The following is a 27,277-nucleotide window of genomic DNA, read 5'->3' on the forward strand; positions in this document are numbered from 1 at the left end:
CACTGTTCAGCTGTTTACTTCCTTGTAAACAAAATGGAAGCAGTTGCAATCATTTAGCGTGAAACATCCCAGAAAAAACCCAGAAAACTTCACTTTTCAGCCGTTAAAATCGACAGGAGTTACAAATCGGTGATGTAAGAGCTAAATTTGTTCTTTGAGGTGAAATCAGGAAGAATTTATAAGCGACAATGCGTTAAATTAGGATTAGTTTAGCTTAGGTTAAGATTTTTACCCTAAATTGTGCAGAGGAGTCATTTTTGTGCCATAACCTCGTAGTTTCGAGTTTAAACCTTCCTCTTACAGTTTGGGACAAACATCACCAAAATGCGGAGAGGTGTCGGCGCCGGGGCGATCGCCAAAAAGAAGCTGGCTGAGGTAACGCTGTAACTCAAAGCGGTGATTCAAGAGGAGTTAGAGCCTCACATTAGCCATATGTGTATTATCTTTATTCCAGCTGGCAGGAGGTATTTAAAAGCCAACGTGAGCCGCAGATATTTTTTTATTGCCGTGGTTTAATTTTAGCAGAATACATCTGCAAAAGCCATTTACTGCTGCTTCATCATTTAGTAATGATGATACCAGGAATTAGTTTGTAATATGCAGGTTAATGTGGGCAAAGGTATCATAAATATCTCTAAATAATGTCAGCCTTTATTTAAATGCACTTGGTAAGCAGTTAACCCGTATTTACACACATTAAAACCGCCTGCCAATGATGAGTGTAGAAACTGGAGCAACATTTTTCTTATCTCACTTGTACTTTTTTTGTTTGTTAAGGCCAAATACAAAGAAAGAGGAAATGTTCTGGCTGAGGATCAAATAGTGCAGGTGAGTTTCTGTGAGTTTTGTCTGCGAAGTGAAACCATTGTCCGTAAATTAAACCATGAATTGTGTGATTATTTGTTTTCACCCTTGTGTTAAATTTAGTATAATTATTTATCTTACTGGCTTACTGACACACTCCTTTAATGCAAATTGGTGGCCTCAAATAGCAATAAATGCACTTAATTTATTCTAGATTGTCACCTTTTGCTTACTGATTAATCAAAACATATATAATAATAATAATACTAAATAGTTTCTATTCTTTCCATTGAAAAGTTTTGCTTTGTCTTTTTTAATTTAATATTTTTGTTTTGGAGTTTTTGTTTCATTAAAATCAGATGGTATTGTAATTGGTTCAGATTCTGTGACCTTGTGGTGAGCTATTTTTTGAATGTTTCAGAGACTAAAATATTTTGAATATGAAATTTGCTATCAGTACCAATAAATTATGAAAATAAGTCCCAATTGAAGCCCCAGTTTTACAACTGAACATTTATTTCCCTTTTTTGCTAGATGTCCAAGCAGCTGGAAACTTTCAAGACCCACCTGGAAGAATTTGCCAGCAAACATAAACAAGAGATCCGCAAGAACCCACAGTTCAGGGTCCAGTTTCAGGAAATGTGTGCCACCATCGGCGTTGACCCGCTTGCATGTGAGAATGATTTGGGATATAATCAGCATATGTTTTGGCATATTAGTGGCATTAGAAATAAATAAATAAGGGACTGGATGGGGATCCATTCAGAGAATATGGTCAGAACTTTAGAGATCAAAGTTGTAAATCTGAATGAAAAAAAAGTGAAGTTCACGATACAAAACTTGGAAAATTGTGTTCTTTTTCTACATAGACCCAAATTAATTCACTTTACAAGTTTAATTTGGAAAAAAATTATGCTGTATGAGAGCAAAATTTTCAGGCTGTTTCAGGTCTGTTTTCTTCTGCTTATCCAAGTGACGTAACCTTTTCTGTGCTGTTTTTATTTTCCACAGCTGGTAAAGGGTTTTGGTCTGAGATGCTCGGAGTTGGTGACTTCTACTATGAACTCGGTGTGCAGATCATTGAAGTGTGCCTTGCCCTGAAACATAGAAACGGAGGTTTGTATGCAGAGTGGCTGTGAATAGTCCCCCCCAAAAAACTGTTTTCCTCAGCCTCAGTAGAAAACATCGTAAGGTCAAGGAAATATCTGAAAGAGAACTTTAAGGACTGAGAGAATCAGATTGCACTTACACAAGACTCCTTTATTATGTTGGGTCTGCTTTCATAAAGGCTAGTTCAGTGTATCCTCTGCTAAATGTGGTAAATAAGAAACACAGAAGCACCTTTCCCTAGTATTTAGAGGATTCTTATTACAGCTGCAGATACTTCTGGGTCACTCAGTTAGGACCCTTCCTATTCAACAGTAACCTGCATCTTTATTTACCTGCAGCAGTCTGCTGGCATTAATATCTTAGACAGAGGTAACAGTGAATTGCAGAAAATCAAATCATGAACTGAATCCGGTAATTATAACCCAGCTCTGAAATCACTAAATAAAGTCCCAATGTGTGTGTTTTCTTTCAGGGCTGATTACTCTGGATGAGCTCCATCAGAGAGTACTGAAAGGACGCGGTAAATACGCTCAGGAGGTTAGCCAGTAAGTATAACCAACCGAACGTGTTGTATAGTATAGAATCATGTGCTACTGATCGACATAAAATGCCTTAAAGATGTTTATTTTTGGATTATTTAATGCCTGGACATCAACTTTAAATCACGTGGCTGAATATGTGCTTCCCAGGGACGACTTGGTGAGAGCCATAAAGAAACTGAAGGTGATGGGGAATGGGTTTGGGATGATTCCCGTTGGTGGTTCTTACTTGGTCCAGTCAGTCCCGGCTGAGCTCAACATGGACCACACTGTGGTTCTTCAGCTGGCCGAGGTAGGACGAAGCCAGAGTTCAGCATAAAGCAATCAGCAGCCTTGAAAAATAATCAAGTGCTTGTTTTTACACCATCCTAAGGCCTTTATTACATTTTGTTTGTGTAACTTTCATGCCATTACATAATTCTTTTGGACAAACTCTACTTTGTTGCATAGTCCCATTTTTATTTCCATGAAGGCAGTCCGCGAATGTGATGCAGTAAAATAAACCTCGAGCCTTAATTTTATTTTATTGCCACCATGTATTGAAGGATCACAGCAGGGAGAGGTAAAAGGACAATGTTGAGGATTTTGTGTCTGAGATAAGGGCTTTTATTCTGAAAGGTGAGATCCTGGCTGTTTCTGGTGCTTTAATGTCAGTCTTCTTTTTGTTTGCAGAAAAAGGGATACGTCACAGTGAGTGAGATCAAGGACAGTCTAAAATGGGAGAAGGAGCGAGCGTGTCACGTGCTGGTGAGTACACAGCTCACTTTAACTGTGTGAAAGCAGCCAGGATGGAGATTATATATCAAGGTCTGTGAGGAGCAGGGTACAGCCTGGCCATTGGCTGTTTCTTCATCTTCCTTTAATCCTGCGTTACTTCAAATTGATCCGCTGTTTTATTTGGGGCCTAAAATAACTTTCACTCTCCTCTGTCCTTTTCCCAGGATCACCTGCTGAAGGAAGGCCTGGCTTGGCTGGACTCTCAGGCAGCTGGAGAGGCACAGTACTGGCTGCCAGCGCTCTTCTCTGAGCTGACTTCCCGTGACGTCACACCGGAGGAGGCCAATCAGATGACACCTTAAGCTGTGGGAGGACCCGGACCTGCAGCTTGAGGCTTGTTGGTAAACAAAATGTGCCCTGTGGGAAGAAGGTGGCTCGTGTGACGGAGTTGGCTGGGTCTCTGGAGCTGGCGTGCAGCATGGACTCCCTCTGAGATCAGATTTTGGACATGTGGAGGGGAAACTTTCCAAAGAGTGCACTAATATTACCGCAGAGTCAGTGAAAGGGAGCTCCAGCACACGGCAGAAGAATTCGGCTTATACTATCAAGGTTTTTGGGTGATTAGAAGAAAGTTCTTCCAAATGTATAAACGACATAATTCTGTTTTGTTGCACATTTTTTTATTATTCTGCAATAAAATGCACTTACATTTATTACTTGATATGACTTGACTCAAACTTGTTACATGTTCAAATCATCAGAAACCTGGTTAAATAAATGACTTTGTTATAACTGATCATAATTTCCTCTTACAGATAAGTGCAAAGACAAATGAATAACTCTGGATAATATATTTAATATTTCATCAAGTTTCGATATTAACCTAAAATGCTATATTCATCAACTTCAAGGATCATTTAATAAAATCACACATTTTTCTGATGGCTATATTCAAAAGTAAAAACTTTAAAACTGACTTTCAATGTGAGAAACTAAAGACTACTAAGATTTTGAGACAAAGATGGGATCTTAAACTGCTAGTGGGGTCATTTTAAGATTATATCACATCCTGCTTGTGCTGGAAAGAAAAACAGCTTTTGTTTTTTTTAAATCCTCCCCGATGATGTTCAGGTCAGGTAAACTAAGGTTTTATCATCTCTTCAGCAAATATGACAGAGTGGAGTCTTTATCTTAACTATACTTCTTCCGTTATACATGACTGATAATCTTTCCTGATTTCAGAAACTTAGGAGAACAAAAACGACATACTCTGATAGCACGATGTTAGGGTGACCACCAATGAGACCACTATCTGCCTCGAGGCTTCTGCAGCAGTGAAGCATCACATAATTACTGATTAGAGGACCGTTACAATACAGTTAAAGCCTATAATATTAAGAAACTTGAATTTCCACACAACTTTCCAATTTCTTCACCAAACCAGTGCCTGTGGAAAAACTTAAGAAAAGTGGGGGGAGAAGTAGACTCAAATTTGTGGTGCGAAACATTACATGTTTTGCATGTGGCAGGGGTTCAACATCAGTGTTTGTGTCCCTAAATATCTCCCATATTCATAATATTTAGGATTTATTCACTAACCAGCCTTTAAATTCATGTGAAACCACCACGGGTGTGTCTTTATAAAGTGTGTGTGAATTTTTCAGCGTGCATTCAGAAGTTTGCATGTCCTAAGTAGGTTTTAATGAGGCGTTTGACTGTAGTCTAGTTTAACTGACTTGTTTGACACTTCGTGTGTTAATATCAGCAGCAGAGCCAAATATCTGTGTGTGTGCGCATGTGCCAAAATGTAAGCAGAGAAGTTGTGCCGTCTACTTTTAAGTTTTTATATTTAAATGCAATAACATAGGCCGCGAAGGATTATGTAACACAGGCAGGTTTCCAGTGTCTGCAGGCCAACATGTTGAAGCCAAGAAGTTACTTTTAAATGTATAACCACCCATCTCTTAAGACTTATTCAAACCACGCTGCTGCCGCTCTCTCTCCTAATGGCTGTAGACGTGATCTTCAAACGTGGCCTGGTCCATGTCGTCGCAGATCATCGTGCAGAAGGGGCAGACGCGGTGACACTGCTCGTGCTGATCCAATTCGTCCTGGGTGATGCCGGGGAAGCTCTCGCGGCAGTGACGACACACCAGCGACTGAAATGGAGACGGCAGCACATCAGGGGTCGTAATGGAATAGCGAGCGGATTATGTTTTAAATCCGCTTCAAAAATAAACCCTAAACAGCCGAGTCACTCGAGGGAGGGGCGCTTTTCTCCTTAATGTGTTTTGGAGGGGAGAGATGCCACGGGAGTCACTCTGTGGCAGCTTTAGTTAAGCTATCTGCACCAAGGTTATCAGGAAAAAATAAATCCTAAACCAAAACCACTGTAGGTGTGAAGCTGGACTGAATTAAATATAAAAACTTAAATAAAAAGGAAAGTATTTGACTCACCTCCTCGTCCTCTGGTCCTGCAATGAGACAGAAGAAAAGCAGTGAGCGCCATATAAGGGGAATTTTTCACCTACACAGTGATACGAATCTTTAAATGAAAGCACGTTACAGGCATGAAATAAATGCAGTTTTGCAAGATTGCTAAGAACTGCAACCAAAACAGAGTTTCATGATTTCATGCACACATGTCCTGTACACATGAAGTTTTGAGGGCTTGGAAATGCTCGACAATTAACGGGAAGAACCACACTCCAAGTCCCCCCTTAGTACTTAGAGGGGCTGTAATAGCTAAATATACTAAATTTAGTATTTTCTTCAGATTTGGTAGGTTTTAGACAGTACATGTGTGAGACAGTTTCCCACCTATGGTTTCATAAATGTGGGTTGAAACAGGTGGTGCGTCGTCATCTGGCTGCAAGTACAAAGGTTCTGCAGGAGTTGTAGGGGGCTCTGTGTAAAGTCTGCGCAGGTCCTGAATAGTTTCTTTGAGAGTCTGGCAAAATAAACAGTTGAGGTGTCAACATTTTTTTTTTAAAAGTGATTCTGAGTCTGAACATCTACCGAGTAGAGCCAGCGTTATTGTGTGTACCTGGTTTTCTCGAGCAAGCTCCTCCCTCTCTTGTGTCAGGAGTGTGAGCTGATTGTCTTTCCGATTTATGGTCGACTCCCTTTCATCTATGGCGATGTTCTTATCTGCCAACACTTCATTAACTTCAAGGATTTGCAGCTGAAAAAAATCAAAGAAAACCAAGTTAAATTTTCAGAAATGTCCAACAGACAAACTGCAGGTCAAAAACTCCAAAATGATAATAAACCACAAAATTAAAAACACTTTAAGTCTAAAGAATTTCCGGCCTGTGTCGAACCCGCTGAGAACTTTAATGAGGTCCAATCCAAAGGTGTCCTAGAGTTGAGTTCAGGGGCTCTTGGGGTTTGATATTTGCACATTTCTCACAAAGTATCAGATCAGCTAAATATTAAAAAATAATAAGCTGAATTTTTAGTCTGTACCTTTATATTATATCATGAGTTTAGGCACTTAATTTCATGCACTCTGGACAGTAGCTCAGAGTTCAATATGCACATGATAAATATAGCATCATTTAATTTTCTCAGCTTTTCTTCTGTTTTTATTTAGTTATATTTATTTTAATGATTATCAGCTGATTTTTCTTGCTTGTTCTGATTTAGGTGGAGCTTGAGCAGGAAAAAAGAAAACTCAAAACAGATAAGAAATCAAATCTTAAAATTTCACATCGATTCACCTCAAATTTGCTGCTCTTCCGTTTTTCGCCATCCAATGCTTTGCACACGCTCTCCAGCTGATCCCGGATTTTTTGCATCTCCGCCTCCAAATACTCATTACGTCTCTTGGCGTTTTTAGTCTCCTCCTTTTCAGCTGCCAGCTTGGCCTGAGTCTCCTGTAGCTGTCTGGTAAGAGTCTGACACTGAAACTAAGGAGGAGACGCATCTTTAAGCCATGAAATTAGATACTTTTTTTAGGAGGTTACGATCCCCCTTTTTTTTTTTTTTTTTTTAAACCTGTTCGCACCTTTAGGTCATCCGAAGGGCTCTGCTGAGTCTCCTGCACTGAAAGCCTCCTCTGTAAGTCCTGGTTCTCTCTCTGCATTTTGTCCACGTTGTAGGTGAGGCTCTGAAGTCTTTGCAGCTCTGCAGCGAGCCTCTCTTTCTCTTTCCTGCTGCTCTGAAGGTCCACCTGGCAGCATGCAATATATATATTTTTGTATTTCTCTGGTTCCAAATAAATGACAACTGAATGGAGGAACTCTCAGGCCAGCCCATTTAAAATGATCACAGCAGTAAATAAAGTTAACTAAAGACTTACCTCAATGAGCTGGATGCCGTCCTTTGCTTTAAACAGCTCCCGTTCACCTTCTCTGACCTTTGCATTCAGCCTAAAACGCACAGATTTGAGCATCAGTAAGCAGATGCGTTCTAAAAGTTTCGGTTTGAAGTAGAAAATTACTCACTTGGAGATCTCCTCACTCTGGGCCTCAATCGCCTCCTTCAGCTTTTCACGCTCGTCTTTCAGCTGGTTGATCTTCTGCACAGCTCGATCGTATTTCTCCTGTAAAACAAGGAAGAGGTTTGTGGTGTGGGTGTGGTCTCTGGCCAGCTGCAGAGGAGGGGTGACGCAGTGAGCTCCCGGGGCGGCGCAGGGGCGGGGTGAACAGGTGTGCTGGGATCTGACAGTTATTGTGTCTCTTTATATGTTGGCAATGACAGTCGGAGGGGGGGGAAGCGGACGTGACAGCAGAGAGAGAGCGGGAGTGTCTGTGTCCCAGTAAAAACCACAGTATTAAATAAAAGTTCTGCTGTCATCCTATTCGCTCCAGCTTATGTTTCTTGGATCCAACGTTACAAGGTTACTGTAAGATTCAGATCAGCGGTCATAGGAGAAGGGTTCACTTGACATGTGAAACTGAGATTGAAAATGATGAAAATGGGAAAAAAGGAAAGAAAAACAACAATTTTACAAAACTATGACTGTGGTATCAAGATTTTTTTATATCTGAGTGAAGTGTGGCAGTTTAAAAAAAAAAGAAAAAAAAAGTTTGTTTGCACACATAATTTGCACAAACACGGCTTGCATTGAGCAAACTGGCTCTACAGACTTCTTTATTTACTTTAAATTTAACCGGGAAATCACACTGAGACCTTTACAACTCAAAGCATATTAAAAATGCAACATAAACATCAAATATTACAGCTCATCACTTCAAATCCAGCATAACGCGATTTTTCTTTCAGCACTTTGGGAGCTGGACAGTGGATTAGTCCACATACAGCCCAGAACCAAACATCGGTGGTGTTCAAAGCTCCCACTTAACAAAGCTCACTTACTTTAGACCGTCTAACAGTGAGACGGAATCCATCTTACCTCGCTCGTTCTCGATAAACTCCGCTCCCTCCTCTCAGTGACGCTGTCCTGCTGTATCTCCATCTGCTTCGTCATCTGGATCACCATCTCCTCCTAACGTCAAACATAAGTTTTTACACAGATGTCAAAGTGCTGAATTTAGATGTAAAATGTCAAGCGAGGGCAAACCTTCAAGCTGTCATTTTCTTTCAGCTGCTGCTGCAAAGAGCTTCTGAGGTTTTCAATCTGTTGCTTGGTTTGATCCAGTTCAGAGGCCAGTTCGGCGTTTTCTTTCTGTTTTTGCTCATTCTGCCCCTGTGAGAGAATCAATAACACTGAGTCAGCTTACCAAAGTTCAGCTTACACTTTACTATTTTCTCTGTTGCACAAGACAAATGGCGGAGTGGAAAATAAGATAAGTGGACCTTTAAGCTGGCAGCTTGCTGCTGCTCCCTCAGCAGAGCACTCTTCAAGGTTTCATTTTCAGCTCTTATCTGATCCAGCTCTTTCTGCATTTCAGCTTTTTCGCGTAAGCTCTGCTCAACTTGGTCCTGGAAAAAGGAAAAACCAAATATGTCAATAAAAAGCTCTGTTTACTTTTCAGACACTGCGACCTGCTCTCATGTGTTATTGAAGAGACAAAAGTCAGAAGCAAGCACTGCATTTAACCCCTCTGAAGTATTAGAAGTATAATGGCGAGCAAAGACCTCTCAGGGATCACAGATACTTTTTTTGGCTAAAACAAACATGTTCAGAAGCTCTTCAATAGCCCAGACGCTCACTGACACGTGACTGCGAACAGTGTTTGTGATCTATTACGCTCACTGCAGAACTAAGCACTAAAGACCTAACCCTCCACGGACACTGAAAACAGTGGAATAAAATATTACAGAATCTGACAAAGTATAAAGACTGAATGTACACAGGGTTGAAAGGGGTGCAGGTGGAGATAAGGTGGGGAAGACGCTGACACAGGCGAGAATTCAGACAGGCAAAGATGAGACTTTGGGTAGGGGAAAACAAACAAAAAACCCCCACAACATCAAGGAATTAGGGGAAAAGACAAGTCAATTCACAGGAGGAAAGCAAGGCAAAACAATCATCAAAATAGACCGGAAGTGGAGTGAAGACAGGGGATAGAGACAAAACAGAGGTGGACAAAGTCAAGAAAACCCTTCAAACAGCAGGAAAATGTGAACACATGAAAATATGAACACATGAAAAGGTCTAGGGGATGAGGGGAAGTAACAAAAAGGTTGAAAAAGGAGAGAAAGAGGTAAAACGGTTAAATTAAAAGGTTTTATTAACATTCCAACAAAACTCAGAGACGGTCAAGCTGCTGTCACCATTAAAAAAAAAAAAAGAAAAAAAAAAGAAAAAGAAAGTAAACACAACTCAGTAGTTGGTCAAAACCCTGAAAAATTAAACAGAAGGTTAATCACCAAACCCACTCCTCTTCACTGAGCAGGAGTCAAGCAGCACACACACACACACACGCACGCACGCACACTTCAAAAACTTAAATCAAAGCCTGATAACTTTTATTCTCTGACTCCTTTTGCAATAACTTAATAAGATCCAATTTCATTTTAATGTTACTGAGACTTTGGACCAGTTGTCTCCTCTCTACCTTGTACTTCCAACACTGCAAAACAACATGTGCTAAAGTTTCCTCCTCTCCACAATAACCACATTTCCCTGAATTATGTTTCCCTATCAACAATAGTGTAGAATTCAATCCTGTATGTCCAAATCTCATTCTTGACACCACCACCTCCTCCTCCTCCTCCTCCTCCGTCCTGTGGCTCTCCTTTCTCCTACCCCCCTTAGAATTTTATAGAACCACCTTCCCCTCTTTTCTTCTTTGTTTTTGCCATCTAGCCCTCATTTCTAACTTTAAAATACTCTTAATCCGCTTGAACAAAACTCACCGCCAGATGATCTATCCTATGATAAGTGGCTTCCTTTGCCAACCTATCTGCTTCTTCATTCCCCCTCGCCCCATAGTGAGCCGGGACCCATACAAACACTACTAACAGACCCATCATATGTATTCTGAAAAGACTTTGCCGAATCTCTATTAAAATATCTGATCGACCTTCTGAATGACCGCTCTGTGGACTGACCAAGGATGCTCTTGAATCTGAACAAATAATTGCTTTCAGTGGCCTCATCTCTTCCGCCCACTGAACCGCTAATAGAATTGCTATCATTTCTCCTGTAAACACAGACAAGCCATCATTTATTCTCTTCCCAATTTCTACCATAAAATCCAGAATCACCACTTCTACCCCCACTTGACTAGCTGGATTCGCATCTGTATATACTTGCACATACCCATAATACTGTTCAATGTAACCCTGAACTGAATGGGAGTCTAGACCGCCTGCCTATCCTTACTCTTCTTGTCCAATAATACAAAATCTACTACTGCTTCAGGAAGTATCCATGGAGGGATTGCAGGCCACGGCACTCGTTGACATATGACTAACTGATCCAAATTAAATTCTCTAGCTCTTCCCCCCCCCCACCACCCATCCAAAGCTCTTTAATTCCCTCCTTTCTCCCAGCAAGGTTTAAAATACTTCTAGTGTAGGGTGATCCTGCCCCTGTAAATTTGCCCAATAATTCAATCTAAGATGTTCTCTCCTCAATCCTAGTGGCATCTCCCCCATCTCCACCTGCAAGGCTACAGTAGGCGTTGTTTTAAATGCCCCTGTACAAAGTCTTAACACCTGATACCAAATAACATCTGATTTCCCAAGAGTAGTGTCTGCTACCGAATTACATGCCACACAACCACAATCTAACATTGACCTCACCAACCCAGTGTATATGGCCCCCAAGGATTCGCTATTCGCTTCCCAATCCCTCCAAACTAAACACCTCAAAATATTTAAAACTTTTACACTTACCCACCAATTCCTGAATGTGTGCACCCCAAGTTACCCTCCCAGCCAACCACAAACCCAGAAACTTAAAACTTCCTCACTCTTTCTGATTCCACGCCATATAGCTTCACCCAACTTCTTCACTAACCCCTTTGAAGCCCCACTTATACGACCACTCTTCAACTTTACCAACTGCTTCCTGCAGCTTCTTTACAATAAATTCTACATTCCTCTCTCTCCTCCATAAGGCTCCATCAAAAAGTGAACATCCCACCCCACGCTCTATATCATTAAACACATCATGAATCATTAGAGAAAACAACAAGGGACTCACTATGCTCCTTGAGGAGTCCCATTCTCTACAGAAAACCTCTCCTGAATAACTGTCATGTGAAGGCTGTGTGCAGGCAGGAAAAGGACCCAAAATCCAGACTCACGGAAACAAAAGGTGAACTTAAATACAGATTTAATGCTGGACGGCAAAACAGAAAACTGGCTGAACTAGAATACAAAATAAACTAATGCGGCAGCCTGGGAAACAGACCACACAGTACAATATGATGGTAGATCGCGACACTGACACAGAAACACAGGGCTTAAATACACAGAGGAGGCAATCAAAAGATGAGAGACAGGAGGGAAACACAGCTGGGACAAAACAGGGCTGATGAGACAAAGGAAGCAAAACTAGACGCATTAACATGAGATACGGACTTTCAAAGTAAAACAGGAAACAGACTGAACTTACAGACAGACTCACAAGCAGGCACTGTAACAGAGACATGGGGCAGACACAGACACTGACTGGACACAGAACAGATGGAGTATGGAACCAAACTTAAGAACTACAAAATCACACACCAAGAAGAACTGGGGAAAAAATAGAAATGTAAAACAGAAACCAAAACCTTCACAAAAATAAACTAAGAAGAGAACACAAATAAAGGGTACAAAACAGAAACCACTGGGTCAAAGACCCAGGAACCCTAACACTTTCCAATTCTCACTTGTATTTGCGTACCCTTTAAAAAAATCCAAAATCCACCTATACATCCACCCCCTAACACCCAATTTATGGATTTTAATTAACAAACCTTCTCTCCACATCATATCATTAGCTTTCTCCATATTGAAAAACACTGCCACCGCACACACTTTATTTATCTGAGCCCTCCTAATTTCATGCTCCAAACACAATACTGGGTCCATAGTACTTCTCCCTCTTCTAAATCCACTTTGATATTTAGACAAATCCTCTACTTTCTACATAATATATTAATCTTTCATTTATCATTCTCTCTATAACTTTACATATATGTGATGGTAAAGCTATCAGTCTATAATTACCTTGCTTGGTTCTGGCCTAGAGCTCACCTATCCCTGGCCTTAAGTACCTCTAACTGCTGATGGGAGTCAGCTGTACCAAACGGACGGCACCTAGGCAGGGGGGGGGGGAGGGGGCGAGAGACCACACCCACTCCAGGACAATGTCAGGAAGAGACCCTGCTAGGAGGCCCTGCTAGGGCCGTAAGTCTTTTTAAGGGCTTTGTTATTAGAATGTATAACTTGTTTTTACCAGCTTAGACAGCAAAGCTTGTAATGCTTTCACTTTGAGTCTGTGTATGCGTCATCATAACAAAGCACCTACTGCAGCAGATAATGCCACAGAACTGGTTTAAATACTTCTCACGCGTTCATACTGCACGTTGGGCGTCTGTGGCTGGATTTTGTCAGTGTGACGGCGTTCCAGATGAGTCTTTTACATTTGTGAGGCTATGAAGGCGCTTTGAAGCTTGAAGAAGTAATTTGAAAGGTGGCGAGTGTATGTGGGCAAAAGGCTTTCTTTTTTCATGCCGTTTTAAATTTTTGATTCATTAACGTGGCATATGAGGCGTCTTTATTTGCTGTACAGTCACAAAACTGAGCTCCATATTTTAAGATGGTTTTAAGGTGGTCCTGTTTTTTTGTCTTGCAGCTTCATTTCTGGATGTCAGAAAACTTCCTACAGCTTAGTTACTCCAAATATAGGTACTTTTAGCTTTGTTATTTCCCGCAGCAGATGGATTCACAAAGATTTGGAATGGCACTTGTGTACCTCTGAGGCTGTAAACCTCTTTTATTTGGCCTTACATACCTGACCTGCAGCTAGGAAATTAAAACAGGCCCTTCAACATCAAGCTCCGCCCACCATCTGGGTGTGATCTGTAACTCTGAGCTTTGCTTTGACATACATATCAACAAGGTGACGTTGCCATGCTTTCACCAAGTGAAAAATATTGCACAATTTATGCATCTTTTTCCTTGTCGTCATCTGCTGTAATACCCTCTTATCAGAGTCTCGAAACCTATCTCCAGCTTGTTCAACACCACATCACTCCTCACTACGTTATCCTGGCTACCCTGCCGCTTCCTTTATGTCAGGTTTAAGTCACTTACCTGTGTTGTGATAACCAGCAGGTCGTCGTCTGGGCTGATCTCCAGGCTTTGCTCCGCAGGGCTTCTGAAACAGAAAGGCGTGCTGGCTCCTCGCACCTGACCGGTGCTGTCGACGTAGCAGAACTGGTAGAACTCGATCTCATCTTTGGGCAGGTAGTAATCTGAAGGAAACGGATAACGAGATCTTGATGTCATGATGACTCAAAAACTCTCACTGCTCTTTGAAACGTTTATCATTTTGTTTCTCAATCAATAAAATGCTAAAAAATGTAAAAAGATCCATATTACATTTTAAACTCCCCCAATAAACTGAACACACAAAAACCCTGAAGATGCCAGAATGATAGATTTGTTTTTACATGTTCTTGTAAAATTGGCTAAAAATGGTTTCTGATTGACAAGTTCAAAAAAAATCTAATATCAAGAAAAGTTTCATTATTATGAAAATAAGGCTCTCTAAAAGCTTAGATTTTGGTTATATAACATATTGACTTTCTTGTGTGCAAAACATTGGGTACTTTCACCTCTTTGAGGCATAAAATATGTGGATACTTTATTGTAAAGCTGAAAAACCAGTGATGGATTGTTTGAGCTTCTGCCATTTTAACTGGACAAAAAACAAAAAGAAAAATAGGATTCTGTGGGTGAAACCTGGATATAATCATATCTGTCTGTGCAGATCATTGACACAGCAGCTCAGGAAAAACAGATTTAATCCTAAACTGTTTGCATTTAAGACACAACTAGGGTGTACACTACAAACACAGCCAAACACATTCACCTGGAAACAGAAGTGAAAGCATTTCTTACCCTTAAAGAAAGCTTGCCTTGTCACTGTCTGTTCCCCAACTACATCTATACATGGTTCCACCCACACAAAGGTATGATAATCCTTTGTTGTGGTCCACCCCACCTGGAAAAGGGTAGAAAAGCTTAAGAAGGACATTCTTTGATTTAACATTTATAAAAAAAAAAGTTGAGGATTTAATTGATCCAACCCACCTTAAAGATGCCCACCCAGTCCCTAGGGTTGGGCTGGAAGGCCGCAGTGAGGGTGTAGCTGCAGGTGACGTGGGTGGACGGTGGGTATGACTGAGGGATGTCGATGAACACCACCTGGGAGAAGGTGCGCGCCAAGTGGTCTGCTACCTCTGTAGCAGTGTTGCTCTCCATGCTGAGATGCACTCTGCCAGAAAACATATAAAGGTCGATGATGAAACATTTCAGGACGCTGACAGATGAGAACAGGTACAGCAAGCTCTCGGTGTCAGGACAGAAAGCAGCAGCGGTGTTACAGGCCTCCTCCTGATGTTGCTTATTTGCTTTTGCGCACTTACCATTGTTCTATTCTTTGACTGCTTACGCTCCAAAAACGATCTGAAAAACAACTTTTCTACAACTGAAATGACTTAAATGCTATTTTTAAGACATCCCCCTTGTCAGCCGATGACCTCAAATGTGTTTTATAAACTTTTGAAGGCCGTAAACTCACGATAGCTCATTAAAAAAAGAAAGAAGAAGAAATCGAAAGCAAAACAGCCTAAAAGACCGCACCCTGGACTTAACCGACGTCTTCCACGCATACAAGATAAAAACTACAACAGAAACTCTTCTAATAATCCTAAAATCGCAGTCAGATGTTCGGCTAAACACATGAAACTCACATATTTTCTGTCAGTACCTCGCTCCGACGTCTGCTGCTCAGGGAACTACCAGCTGAGTGCTGCCTTCACATGCTCGTCGGATAATTGTTTTGCCTGCACGTAAACGTTACAAACCTCAGTGACGCAGAAGGGGCTTTTTTCGGGCATGTCACGTAAGAGCTGAAAACAATCTTTTAAAACCTCATGCCTGGGGGAGGGGGGAAACCCAGAAAAACTTTTAAAGCTCTTTGCAGATGTCAGATATGAATGATTATGTTATATTTGTGTAGTCCTGAGAACCTGAATAGTGCTTTAAAAAAACAACAACATTTATTTAAACAATACATTTTAAACATTGTTTTAACCCTTCCCTTCAGTTTTTCATATTTTGTAATTTGTACCTCCTCCAGGCTTTCTGAAGGTCTTTCAAATTGGATGCTTTTGCCCTGATTTTAGTCCAGTCCTCGTACTTGATCATTCCTCATTTAGAGGAATGTTTTGTTTATTAACCCACTTAACACTGACCTATAACTCATTCAAGCTTGAAAGAAGCATGTAGCTGAAGTGATGAAACCATGTTGTCTACACATAACAGAAAACTGAGCAAAGAACCAATTTTAAACTGTATCTTTAGGCACTTTGTTACCATCGCAGAAACACATAATTTCTTGATATTCCTTTAGTGTGAGCTATGAAAAATACCAAAGATAACACAGTTTAACAGGTGTAAAATAGTACTTGTGCATCGACAAGATGCATATCATATATATATATATATATATATAATTTTTTTAATTAGTTATTCTTTTATAAGGTTGCAAGTTAAGATGAATTAAAAACTACGGGCAGAATGCAATAAAATTAAAAATACAAAACTACCGAAACAGTAAGACATATAACTTATAGTCAGTATGCACAAAGGCTTGGACCTCTTGTTTCAGATTATCTGTGAAGGCATTCTAATGATGGCTGCATCTTGGGAAATGTAGTCCAATTTTAACACTTTGCTTACAACTAGAGATGGAAACACAAGAGGGAGCCAGGCTCTTTTTCTGTAGTTATGACTTTAAAACCTGCAAGACTCCCAACATTTTTACTAACTCTTGTCATACTTTTTTTTTAAGATTTCAGTGGGTTTTCTTTTTAGCTTTTGCCACACTGAAATGTCTGTCTTTTACAAAATAACATCTCCTTCAAAATCCTTTTTTGCACATCTTTTTAAAGAACAATTTATTTGCTTTGAATACCTAAAACGATTAGGAATATACCGAAAATCTTCTATTATGTATTGTGACTGAAAACTTTTCTCTGAGTGCTGCAATAAAAACAACAACAAAAGAAAGCAAAACAAAGATTCCCAGTATTTCACGCATGGGATACGTGGTGCACCTGTTGATGCAGTTTTCCTCATCGGTGAAACAAACAACCAATCAGAGACGAGAACTCTCACACCCCGACTTGTGATTGGCTAAAAGTCTTAACAGGGTTTTCGTCTTCTCCTCGACTTCATTCATGTTTACATTTGTAGGTTATAGGGCTCCTCGGTCCTCCCAGCCAAGACCAAGAGCACGACACGCCAGCAACATTAACAATACGGAAGGCTGCTCGCTTAGTGTTACTCACCGATAACAAGAGGATACCACATCCATCGGTAAATTCACATTTTGTTTCCTTTTTAAAGCTTTTTAAAGCTGACCGAGCTGGGGAGAGGTCGGCGTTCTGTTGCCATAGAAACAACACGTCTAGCGTCAAGCTGTGCGGTCAGTTTTCTTTGCTAGACGTTTGCTTGATTTTAAAAGCACAGGTAAACTTCTTTTTTTTTGTTTTTTACTGCACTGGGAGAAACACTCGCAACCTATCACTGAAATTTAAATTTAGAGACGTTTTTGCTTAAAAATGGCTTGAGGATGGCTCCGAAAAGAGAAGCTCTGTAAGTCTGTGCCTCCTTTCTGCGTGAGCTTATCTTCACATTTCAAGTTAGCACCTCAACACCGTGGGTAGCTTAAATTAGAGAATAAACTTGATAGCATACAATACTGTACCTTAAAGAAAATCTCTTTGAAGTCTACCAATGCATTTTCTTTTGAATACTTTTTACTTTTGACATAAAATAAAATAATTTGCGCCCTTTGTTTCATGCTAACCTTCAAAAAAAAAAAAAAAAAACTTTCTAAACGTTACTGTGCCCGATCCACGCTTCTTTGCTACAAGTATAATCTAGGTGACATTTACCAGTGGCAGTGCAGTATTTAAATGGTAATTGAAGGAATCAAAATAGTTACATTTGATGTAATGAAGCAAAACAAAAATATCTGTATCTGCAAAAAGAAGCTAAAGAAGATGCAAAATTAACACAAACGACTAAAATAAAATTATAACTAAAAAGAAACCACAACAAGATTAGACAGCCTAAAAGGAAGTGCAAAATAAACATAAATAGCTTCAAAGAGAACAGGAACTGACCAAAAGTTACAATAAAGAGTTTGGAGTGTACTTGGTCAAAATATATATAGTCCTTATCAAAGCCACATTACAAAAGTGCTTTACAGGAGCAGCATACTACAGCAAGCATTGTGGGGAAACAGTTTGAGGACTAATCAGCTGTATGAAAAATGTACAGAAATTGTTTAGGGAATAAAAGATGTAACTTAGAAAGAAGTGACTGGCTTTTTTGATTTGATTTTCAGATTGTTCCAGAGACTCTTACTCTCATTTAATACATAGGTCAAATCCAGCCCAGTGGATGGACATTGGTTTTTACTGAATGTTGTGTGGGTTATTGCTAGTTTTGCAGGCCCTTTTACTGACAAACTGAAGTAATATGTTTCTGATAAGGAATCGCCCTAAAGCTTTTCATTGTGATAACAGCAGGCTGACTGAATATGGAAAAACTCTTTATCCTTTTTGTATTGTAAATGTATGGGCCATAATTTATGTATATGTATTTCTTTGGTTTTATTGATCCACTAAAATTGGTTCCATGTGGCAAACAAACAAACAAGCAGCTCGTCACCCCTGCATTAAACTATAATTTCCCATGAGGCTCACACACACACATATCAGTTAAATACCTTGAACAGCATGTGCAGTCACGACTTGTCAGTTCAGTCGCTTGAAGCTTAGCAGTAGATCTTTAAAGCATCATAACAAAGGCAGGACATAGATAAGTGAGTGTGGAAGGGAGTAAGATGTCAGCTGATTATTAATTAATGTTGGTTGACTGATTAATCAAGGCGTCTGATCAGTGCCAGCTTGTAGCCTCACCAGATTTTGTGCTACTCTGTCACCTCATCATTATTGTCCAGGCCCGTTATGTCTAATTAAGACATGTTCAGCAGCAAGGTACAGTGTCGCGTTTCTACTTTTTATTCTTCTTTGCCAAATGTTTGGCCTACATCTTCTCTTCTGTCTTCATGCTCCGGCTGAAGGTGCTTCGTTTCAGCTTGGCCAGGAAGATCGATGTCCAGCCTGTTCACTTACACCACACACTGCTGCAGCTCTTTTCAGCACAGATTTAAATTTAACAAGTCGAGGCGTTGAAAAGCACTTCTCCTATTTCACCGAACAAATGTCAGGGATTATACCTCTCCACTTGCTCCCCACTAAGATCTCTCAATCTTTTCAGGAGGGATTGGGTATTTTATTTTTTGTCCCCACTGTTTCTAATTGGTCACCAGATCCACTGCTTGAGTCAAACTAAGTAAGTCAATCTGAGCTGATGATACAAATCTGCTTTTTTTTAAGGCTCCAGAGGTACAGGGATGTGGCTCACCTGTTTGCTTGTTGAGGAGTGTGGCAGTGTCTTAAGAAGCTCTTGAAGCTGAGATCCGTGATTCAAAGAGGTGTGGACAAAGGGGGAGCAACACCCTCTAATATCGATGACTTCACCAGTGCAGGTAAGTAAGAACTTTATCAAAGGATGATGAGACACTATTAAGCTGTCAGTTTATCAGATACACTAGCATAGAACTGAAAACAGTCAAATGCAACAGGTTTTGAGTGCTAAAAGCCCAAATATTAGTTGTCATTCAACAGAACCACAAACTTCACCTTAGAAATGACAAAAACTTAGCAGATTGTGTCAAGATATGTCCAATCATAATCAGGAAAGGCAAACTGGGGCGGTAGATTGCCACTCTCAAGGCTTCAGGTCTATGTCAGGGTGACGGACAGAATCATATGTCCCTTGGACAATCCTTGGATTCACGATTGCAGTTTTGTCCCAGCCCTATCTCCTCTCAGGGCTGTCTGAGGGCACATAAGAGTTTGCCCAACCCATCTATGTGAGTTTTGTAGGAAAAGACATTCGACCACATGCCTCTTTGTGGGTTGTAGTTTTCGTGAGGTATTCATCCCCTGTTCCACCACAGTAAGAGCTTGGTTTGGATTAAATAAATCAGACTCATTACTGTAGATGTTGGACTTCACCAGGGCTTCCCTTTTTCAACAATTCTGTTCATAATTTTAGGATAGAATAGGTGCAGCCAAAGGTTGGAGGGTCTTGGGGTTTTATACAACGATGTTCTGTTGGTTTCATAGAGCAACAACCTGCAGCTTGTGCTGGGGTGGTTTATGAATTGGCTGGGATGAGAATTAACACCTCCATGTGCTAACAGGATGGAGTGTCCACTACAGGGCTAGAAGGAGTTTATGCTTCCAGTAGAGGAGTTTAAGTATCTCAGGGTTTCGTTCACAAGCGAGAGGAGATGAAAGCAGGAAGCTGACAGATGGACTGACACATTTGCAGTAATACAGATAATGTACTGATCTTATGTGATAGAGAAAAGTCAGAACGTGAAAGCAAAGCTGTCGACTTACCGGTCAGTCAAGGTCTGGGTCGACACACGATAGTGGAGAGATTATGTCTCTCAGCTGGCCAGGGGATTACTTGGTATCCCCTCAGGAGAGCTGGAGGAGGTGGCTAACTAGAGGCAGGTCTGGGTGTCTTTGTTCAGTCTGCTGCCCTCATGACCTGGATAAGTGTCAAAGTGTCTGAAAATGGATGGATGGCTGGATGGATGCACACGTGAATTATCCCAATACTGCTGAATTAAACTGGGTTAGTTTGAGTTACCGTTCACCACCGAAATCAGTCAAGTGACAGAGTTCCTCTTTGAATCTTTTTGAACTGTTAGCAGTTTGTAGACTTGGATTTATTAGCTTGTGCAAATGATATAGACTTAATTTTGCATTTTTAATTAATTGAACTGAATTGAATTTACTTTATTTAAACAACTTGATACAATTGAGAGGGTTTTGCAGCCTGGTGCATGTGTATATGTGAAAAAATCCATATTAAGTTGTAATTGTTGTATTTTTTTTTTTTATGTATACTTTTTCTCATTTGCATTGCATTACACTAGTGTCAAGTTTTAGACAATACAGTGTATCCCCTCTAAACAATGTCCTTAGTGCTGCATAGTTTTAGTAAGTGTTAGCGTGGCATGTCAAAGTTTAGTCTGACATTTAGTCTGATGTTGTGTAGTGATAATTACCAGTTAAAGTCTCACTTTACTGGAGCATGCCATTGTTTGCTGAGGATTGGGGGCACAAAGGTGCTACTTATGTACCTGCTGTTGTTGAACACTGAAGGAGAGCCTTGGAGAAATCCTTCACGGGGCTGTAACTGAATCTGGGCTGAGGTCAGTGGGGTGTTTCAAGCCAGTGTAAAGCTCACAGTTCAGGGTCAGGATTATCCAGATCATTGGATCCGAGTGCTGTTACCTGGCACCGTAACCTCCCACTGTGTGTACCTGTGGTGTCCCTTTTTAATGCCACCAACCTGCAGTATTCTGTCACGATCATCACCAGGAGTTCACTTGAACTCACCTTGACCCTGTAAGACACCAGACAAGAGTCAGAGGCGAACGGCTGAGACGCTGCTGTGACAGTGACTCAGTTTAGGTCAGAATGCAGAAAGATGTTTACAGAAGAACACGTAAATAACCCGAGTTAAGACCTGTACATTGTCTTTGTGTATTTCACACAAAGCCACACTAATAGGATAGAATTATCCACGCTAAATGAATCGTATATTGTATACTGAGGACTAATTATAGACAACAGAGGTGTGTACTATGAACCAAGTTCAACATAGTAAGGCTTTCTTTTCATTGGCTTTCTTGACAAAAACAAGTCAGAGATGAGAGGTTATCAACAGTTTGTACCCCTCCTGACTGTTTCAAAATTGTGATTAAAGTCATAAAAACGACAATCCTTTTGCTATCAGGATGCGTCAGAACACTCTTCCTTGAAGAGATAAGCTTTTCAGAGTCAGTAAGTTTAAATCACCTCTGATTGTCTGATTTTAGTCTTATATTTTTAATCTTTATGTCTTGTAGTTTGTTTGTTTTTTTTAATATATGTGAATTGACATTTGGCTGTCTGGTTAAGTCTAAACTATCCTGCTTTCCACTTCCTTCAAAGCAAGTTGTAAACCCTTTTAAATGTACTGCAGGAATAAAGTAAATTATTATTATTATTATTATTATTATTATTATTATTATTATTATTATTATTATTATTATTATTATTATTATTATTATTATCTTTTTTATTGTTATTTTAGATATAATGAAAAAACATTCAAAATGTTTGCTGATTGCTTTAAATTAGTAGTAGTAAATAATTTTCCTCTAAAAGTTATGTTTCTATGCAGCCTCTTTGCTTTTATTAAATTTCCCCCATATATCTCAGTTCAGGATTCTCTGAGTGCCATGTCTCTCTGCTTATACTTGCAGTGATACCTGCTACTTATATAAAATTACAAATAACTTGTGTGATGTTTATCTGGAAGAGTGTATTGGTGATCATTTCAGTGTGGTCATTTGGTAAAAGTGCTTTTAGGCTCGACAGTTTCCTGTCAAAAAACTTGATGATCAGGGTGATCGAGACAGCGAATGGTGCTTTGTGCTGCCTTTCTACTCCCAGTCGAAGGCAGGATGTTGTTGAGGAGATAAACTGTATAATATAAAAAGATAAATCTGTCACTTCAACAGGGAAAATGGGGAAGGGATACTACTAAAAGACAACATCTGAAGAATGAATAGACTGAGATATTTTCACTGGTGTCCATGTATTGCTTCCTTACACCACTTATGTGTATTTTTAATTTACGTTATAAAAAGCAGTAAAAGTAAAAAAGTGTCACACTTTAGCACTTCTGCTTGGTATTAGGATAATTTCCCCTCACTGTGGCTGTAGTATTACCCACTCCCTGTATCTGTACTGCCACAATAACCCTTGAATGCCGGCCTGTGACAGCACGCTGACAGCCAGAGCACTCACCTGATGAGAGAGATGGAAACAGAAACATGATTCCACGCGTGCACTTACAGCATGTAGTTTGTTCTATTTGATTGAATTTCATTGTGTGGCTGTATGGCACATACCATTCAGAATGAGAGATGAGTGTTGGAAAATTGATCATTTTTCTGTTTGTGTCACAATTTCATGAAGTTTTTGGCATGCCTTGCAGGTCAGCTGAGCACATGTTTCTCATTCAGGATGGGTCTACCTCTGGACAGCCCAGAAAGAAACACCGACACACATAAATGTGAGCAGCGGGGTGAGGGAGAGGAGAGCGAAAGCCAAACTGAATCTTACAAATGCATGCCGCAACCCGTCAACAAGCAGAGAAGGAAAAGCAAGAAGAGGTACTTTACTGCTAGAGCTCGTCCATTTGTACGATGGCAATTCTGAAAAAGTTTGAATGCTGTATAAAATGTGAATACAAGCAAAATTCAATGTTTTGCAAAGATCATAAACTTGTATTTTATTCACAAAAGAACATGAACTGAGAAAATGTGCCATTTTTTTATAAAAATATTAGCGCTTTCTGAATTTGATGGCAGCAACATGTCTCAAAAAAGTTGGTAAGGGGCAACAAAAGGCTCAAATATATTCTTAAATTGGTAATCTTTCCAGAATTAAAATATTTATTGAATTTATTGACTATAATTAAAACAAAAGAGAGAAACTATAAATTAAAAATTAATCTAATATGTATACAGATCATAAAATGATACCTTTGAAATGTTGGGTTAATTCTTTTCAAAGTTTTGTTAAGTGGGTGTAACTCACTATTCTGTAAAATTGGCTGCTTTGGCTCCTCCAACCAGACAAAATTCTTTCAAAAGAGTGTGTCCATTATTCAAATTGCACTTCCAACCTTACATGGGTTGATCGTGAACCTATGAGTTTTTAAGATGAGAAAAGTAATAATTAAGAAGTGTCAGCGTGGTAACTGAAGTTAAATGTTAATGTCCTTATTTTTGTCATGTGTTAATGTGTAGCTGCAGGGTGCAGACTCAGAGGCAGGACTGCACGCAAAACAGCTTTTAATACAAAAATACCAAAACTCAGACTAAACAGGAATTAATTATATGGACAATATATGCACAGGAAGGAATCAGGGCAGAGAGGAAACACCTGGGCAACCCGGGTGAAGAGAATCTAACTGATGAGAGACACATGAGAAAAGGGACTATCAAAATAAGACATGAGGGACACTTCCAGAAAACACTGTCTGTGAACACAGTTCACCGTATCATCCATGAATGGGATTAATCCATATGCAACCTATGTCCATTTAATTCTGGATCCCTTTTTGTAATCACCCAGCTGTGCTTGAATGAGAATATCCCCAGAAATGTGCTCTTAGATTTCCTTCCATCTTACTTTGTAATTTGAGTTGCAACAGCAAAATAGAGCCCCTAATTGTGCCAGAGTATAATAATCTTTTAATCACAGTAATGTAAGCTCTCCCTTGCTCTTTGCCAGTATAAGAGTTTGAAATCTTATTCTGGGTTTTTCCCTTGCCAACTGTAGCACAATAATAATTTCTCCCATTTACTGAACTGTTTGTCATTTATTTCTGTTGAGTGTTTGGAATAGATATAACACGTTTGATATGTTTTCAGTGTTCTATTGTGAATAAAATATGTATTTATGAGATTTGCAAATCATTGCACTCTGTTTTCATTTACATTTTACACAGCATCAACTACTTCTGGGGTTGTACTTTTGCTGTTATCTCCCTTTGCAGGTATATTAACTGCCAAGCACCCTGTCAGTTATGATTCTATAACTCGTCCTGGAGGCTCTTAAGGTCTCTTTTCTCACTTATCCTCATCGTTCAGGAGAGCAAAACGAGGCACTGTGCAGCACAGCAGATGTCTGTCCCTCTTCTGTCTCTTTTGTCTTTCAGATGACTGTGGATCAACCTCACCAACTGCAAATATGAAAGTGGTACGTCTGCTAGAGATCACTAAATCATATATGTCCAATTTTAAGTTGTTTCTAGCTAGACAAGGCTGAATACAAATACTACAGATGTCAAATAGATAAAAGCATGTGGACAGTGCTTTTTCCATTTGGATCTCTGCTGTAAATCCTTATTTTCATCATATATACAGTATTATAGAGATGTATGATCATATTGAGCGTGGGCAAGTTTCAAATAATGAAGTCACAATGCACTAAAAGCTCACCCTGATTTCATCATTGAGTGTTTAATGTTTCAGACAGCTCTAAACACTCAGTTTCATATTTTATATTCCTCCTCTCAGCGTGAGCAGGGAAACTTCAAATCTGCTATTTACGAGGGGCAGCCAATCAGAACAATCATGGCTGAAAGGTTTCAGGAAGTTGATTAACTGAGAGGTCACACAAGGCTCGATATAAAATAAATATATAAAATCCCAAATGTGAAATGTGAAGTAATCACATGATTACTTAACAGACTTTGTAAAACACATCAAATTCACACAATACAAAACAAAAAGGTTCAGTAACAGATAAAGCATCTAATAACTGCACAGTAAAATACCACCAATAATCCAGTCCTACTTTTAAAACTGCCAGGAATAAAAATAATTTTTTAAAAAACCAACAACATCTAAATAATAACGGTAATTTTTATAAAGTTTGTCTCACTCTATGTATTTCATTTAAAAAAACAGCTTCTTTTTTTTAACAATACACTTTAAAACGCTGTACAAGCAGAGAGGGGCCTCTGGTTGCCTGTGGGAAACAGATGGAGCGCTGTTAAGATGCTAAATGCTTGATTTGTCACAGTGTGGCGAGCTGCTCGTAGATACGGCCTCAGAGAGGCGATGGACGGTGAAGATTGGACGCTGTTCTGGACCGACTGCTCAGTGTCTCTAGACCGTGTTAAGGACATGAAGCGTTACCAGGTAATCAATGCACCTAACTAACCTAACACCTCCATCACTGCCATCATCAGAAAAGATTATTGATGCTTCATTTGATTATTTATTGATTAAATGTGTGATTGTATTTGTGAAGCGGAAAATTCATCAGTTTCTTCAAACTATGACATTTTTCTAAATATCTTTACCAATGAAATGATGATGTACATGTCCTTTTTCAGTCCATGCTTTCAATTTGCCATCATACTGGGTAATTCGATGCAGTCAGCCTGACTCTCTTTGACCATGAGTAATTTATTAAAGTAGATTTGTTCGAGATTCTATCTATCATACATTAGCTAGCCTACATTAATATTATTTAGGTTTCTCTTGTGTTGTCAAAACACTTCTGGCCTGATGCAGCATGGATATTACACCACTGGAGTTGTGCGCTGGTGTCTAGCACTGGGACTTTGGTAGCGGTTGTGGGGTGGGAGCTCTGTGTATCAGACTTGTTTAAAAGATGTAACTACTGTGATATCACCCAGTGTTTAGTGAAGTCTTGAGCTGAGTGTTTTTACCATCAACAGCGTGGTGTTTTTAAACCAGATGTTACAAAAAGCCATGGACATCTACGAGCTACTTTGGGTTGTTCCTCTATTTACAGGGGGTCACGCTGCATGTTTGATTTTCTAGATTTTTTTATTTATTTATTTTTTCTTCCTGGTTGGGTTTTGCGTCTCCGTTTGGGAAACCTTTCACTTGTTTAAACCCATCCCAAAAAGGTTCACCGAGGTCGCAGAGCGATGAGGCCAAGGACTGTCTTCTCATAGACTTCTGTTCAGCTTGAGCTGTTTGCAGTACGAGTCATCACTCCCTGCTGGCTGTTAGAAATAATGCAGGTTTAAGGCACTTCTGCACAGGGTTCACTATTCAGGCTCTGGAGCTACATCTACTGCATCTGCTACACTGTTAGGTGTGTTCTTCTGGTGCTCAGTTGGGATCGGGGGAATTTGAAGTCTAGATCACAGATGTGGGCTCTTTGCCATGTTCCTCTTGATATTTCTGAGCAATATGTCTGAAAGCAACAGCAACATAAATGCCAGGACCTGAAATTCCAAGCAGAACACTCCATGATCAGCGCTTGTGATTTTAAATTGGTGACTGATTGTTTAATATATATTGTAGGCGACTGTCCTGTAATGCCGTGTAAACCTGTCTTTGCAGAAAATAAACCATTTCCCGGGGATGAGCGAGATCTGCCGCAAGGATTCTCTGGCCAGAAACATGAACCGCATGCTGAAGCTCTTTCCCAAAGACTACAACATCTTCCCCAGAACATGGTGCCTTCCTGCAGAGTCAGTCTGCACTTTCCACTCTGTTTTATTTCCTCCCAAAATCGATCTACCACATTTTTGAAAACTACAAAATAAAAATAAGAAAGACAAAAACCCCTCTAGTGCACAAATTCAACAAAACAAACAAAAACAGAAACAGGAGTTTTGTTTTTTTAATTATTATTCTGGTTCTAAATCTTCCACGTATTTTAAAAAGGATCACTAAACCTTTTCAAACACCTCTTATGTAACCTTCAGTATTAATATAATTCTTTCTCATCCAGTGCGTGACGTTAGATCTGTGAGGTTTC

General features: G+C 39.8%; 3 protein-coding genes across 8 annotated transcripts in view; 2 read left to right on the top strand and 1 right to left on the bottom strand.

Annotated features, from left to right (window-relative positions):
- snf8 (SNF8 subunit of ESCRT-II) lies at positions 1 to 3,891 on the top strand. Its single transcript, XM_005913714.2, has 9 exons — positions 1 to 134; positions 304 to 375; positions 778 to 828; positions 1,339 to 1,477; positions 1,816 to 1,920; positions 2,387 to 2,459; positions 2,604 to 2,745; positions 3,126 to 3,200; positions 3,395 to 3,891. The coding sequence occupies exons 2-9, from the start codon at positions 325 to 327 to the stop codon at positions 3,530 to 3,532; spliced, it is 774 nt and encodes a 257-aa protein (XP_005913776.1). The 5' UTR covers positions 1 to 134; positions 304 to 324; the 3' UTR covers positions 3,533 to 3,891.
- calcoco2 (calcium binding and coiled-coil domain 2) lies at positions 3,834 to 17,142 on the bottom strand. 4 transcript variants are annotated; one of them, XM_005913704.3, is made up of 15 exons: positions 17,102 to 17,142; positions 14,838 to 15,021; positions 14,646 to 14,748; positions 13,836 to 13,996; positions 8,934 to 9,059; positions 8,698 to 8,823; positions 8,530 to 8,622; positions 7,619 to 7,716; positions 7,474 to 7,543; positions 7,180 to 7,344; positions 6,893 to 7,081; positions 6,217 to 6,354; positions 5,991 to 6,120; positions 5,628 to 5,644; positions 3,834 to 5,329 (listed from the first exon to the last, which is right to left on the bottom strand). In XM_005913704.3, the coding sequence occupies exons 1-15, from the start codon at positions 17,125 to 17,127 to the stop codon at positions 5,174 to 5,176; spliced, it is 1,782 nt and encodes a 593-aa protein (XP_005913766.1). In that variant the 5' UTR covers positions 17,128 to 17,142; the 3' UTR covers positions 3,834 to 5,173. The 4 variants fall into 4 exon arrangements, with proteins under 4 accessions (XP_005913766.1, XP_005913768.1, XP_005913767.1 ...); XM_005913706.3 differs by lacking the exon at positions 17,102 to 17,142 and adding an exon at positions 15,517 to 15,641; XM_005913705.3 differs by lacking the exon at positions 17,102 to 17,142 and adding an exon at positions 15,500 to 15,624.
- ttll6 (tubulin tyrosine ligase-like family, member 6) overlaps positions 16,427 to 27,277 on the top strand; it is a 21,065-nt gene continuing 10,214 nt past the window's right edge. The window contains exons 1-6 of one of the 3 annotated variants that reach the window (XM_042223515.1): positions 16,427 to 17,129; positions 19,223 to 19,374; positions 22,956 to 23,133; positions 24,690 to 24,727; positions 25,556 to 25,674; positions 26,857 to 26,972. In XM_042223515.1, the coding sequence (XP_042079449.1) occupies positions 22,985 to 23,133; positions 24,690 to 24,727; positions 25,556 to 25,674; positions 26,857 to 26,972 (422 nt within the window). In that variant the 5' untranslated portion in view covers positions 16,427 to 17,129; positions 19,223 to 19,374; positions 22,956 to 22,984. Of the gene's footprint in view, positions 17,130 to 19,222; positions 19,375 to 22,955; positions 23,134 to 24,686; positions 24,728 to 25,555; positions 25,675 to 26,856; positions 26,988 to 27,277 lie in introns of all 3 variants that reach the window. The other 2 variants (XM_042223511.1, XM_042223519.1) reach the window with 2 other exon arrangements.

The sequence above is a fragment of the Haplochromis burtoni genome, unplaced genomic scaffold, assembly GCF_018398535.1.
Source record: "Haplochromis burtoni strain Fernald_Lab_line unplaced genomic scaffold, NCSU_Asbu1 Contig_6, whole genome shotgun sequence".
Classification (NCBI taxonomy): Eukaryota; Metazoa; Chordata; class Actinopteri; order Cichliformes; family Cichlidae; genus Haplochromis; species Haplochromis burtoni.

What these genes read in the sequence shown, in the direction of transcription:
- snf8 (XM_005913714.2), top strand. Translation starts at nt 325, where the DNA reads ATGCGGAGAGGTGTCGGCGCCGGGGCGATCGCCAAAAAGAAGCTGGCT. An exon ending in TGGTTCTTCAGCTGGCCGAG is followed by an intron (nt 2,746 to 3,125) that starts GTAGGACGAAGC and finishes TTTTGTTTGCAG; the next exon opens with AAAAAGGGATACGTCACAGT. An exon ending in AGCGAGCGTGTCACGTGCTG is followed by an intron (nt 3,201 to 3,394) that starts GTGAGTACACAG and finishes TCCTTTTCCCAG; the next exon opens with GATCACCTGCTGAAGGAAGG.
- calcoco2 (XM_005913704.3), bottom strand. Translation starts at nt 17,127, where the DNA reads ATGGATGTGGTATCCTCTTGTTATCG. An exon ending in AAGGCAAGCTTTCTTTAAGG is followed by an intron (nt 13,997 to 14,645) that starts GTAAGAAATGCT and finishes CGTTTCCTTCAG; the next exon opens with ATTACTACCTGCCCAAAGAT. An exon ending in AGCAAGCTGCCAGCTTAAAG is followed by an intron (nt 8,824 to 8,933) that starts GTCCACTTATCT and finishes ATTCTCTCACAG; the next exon opens with GGGCAGAATGAGCAAAAACA.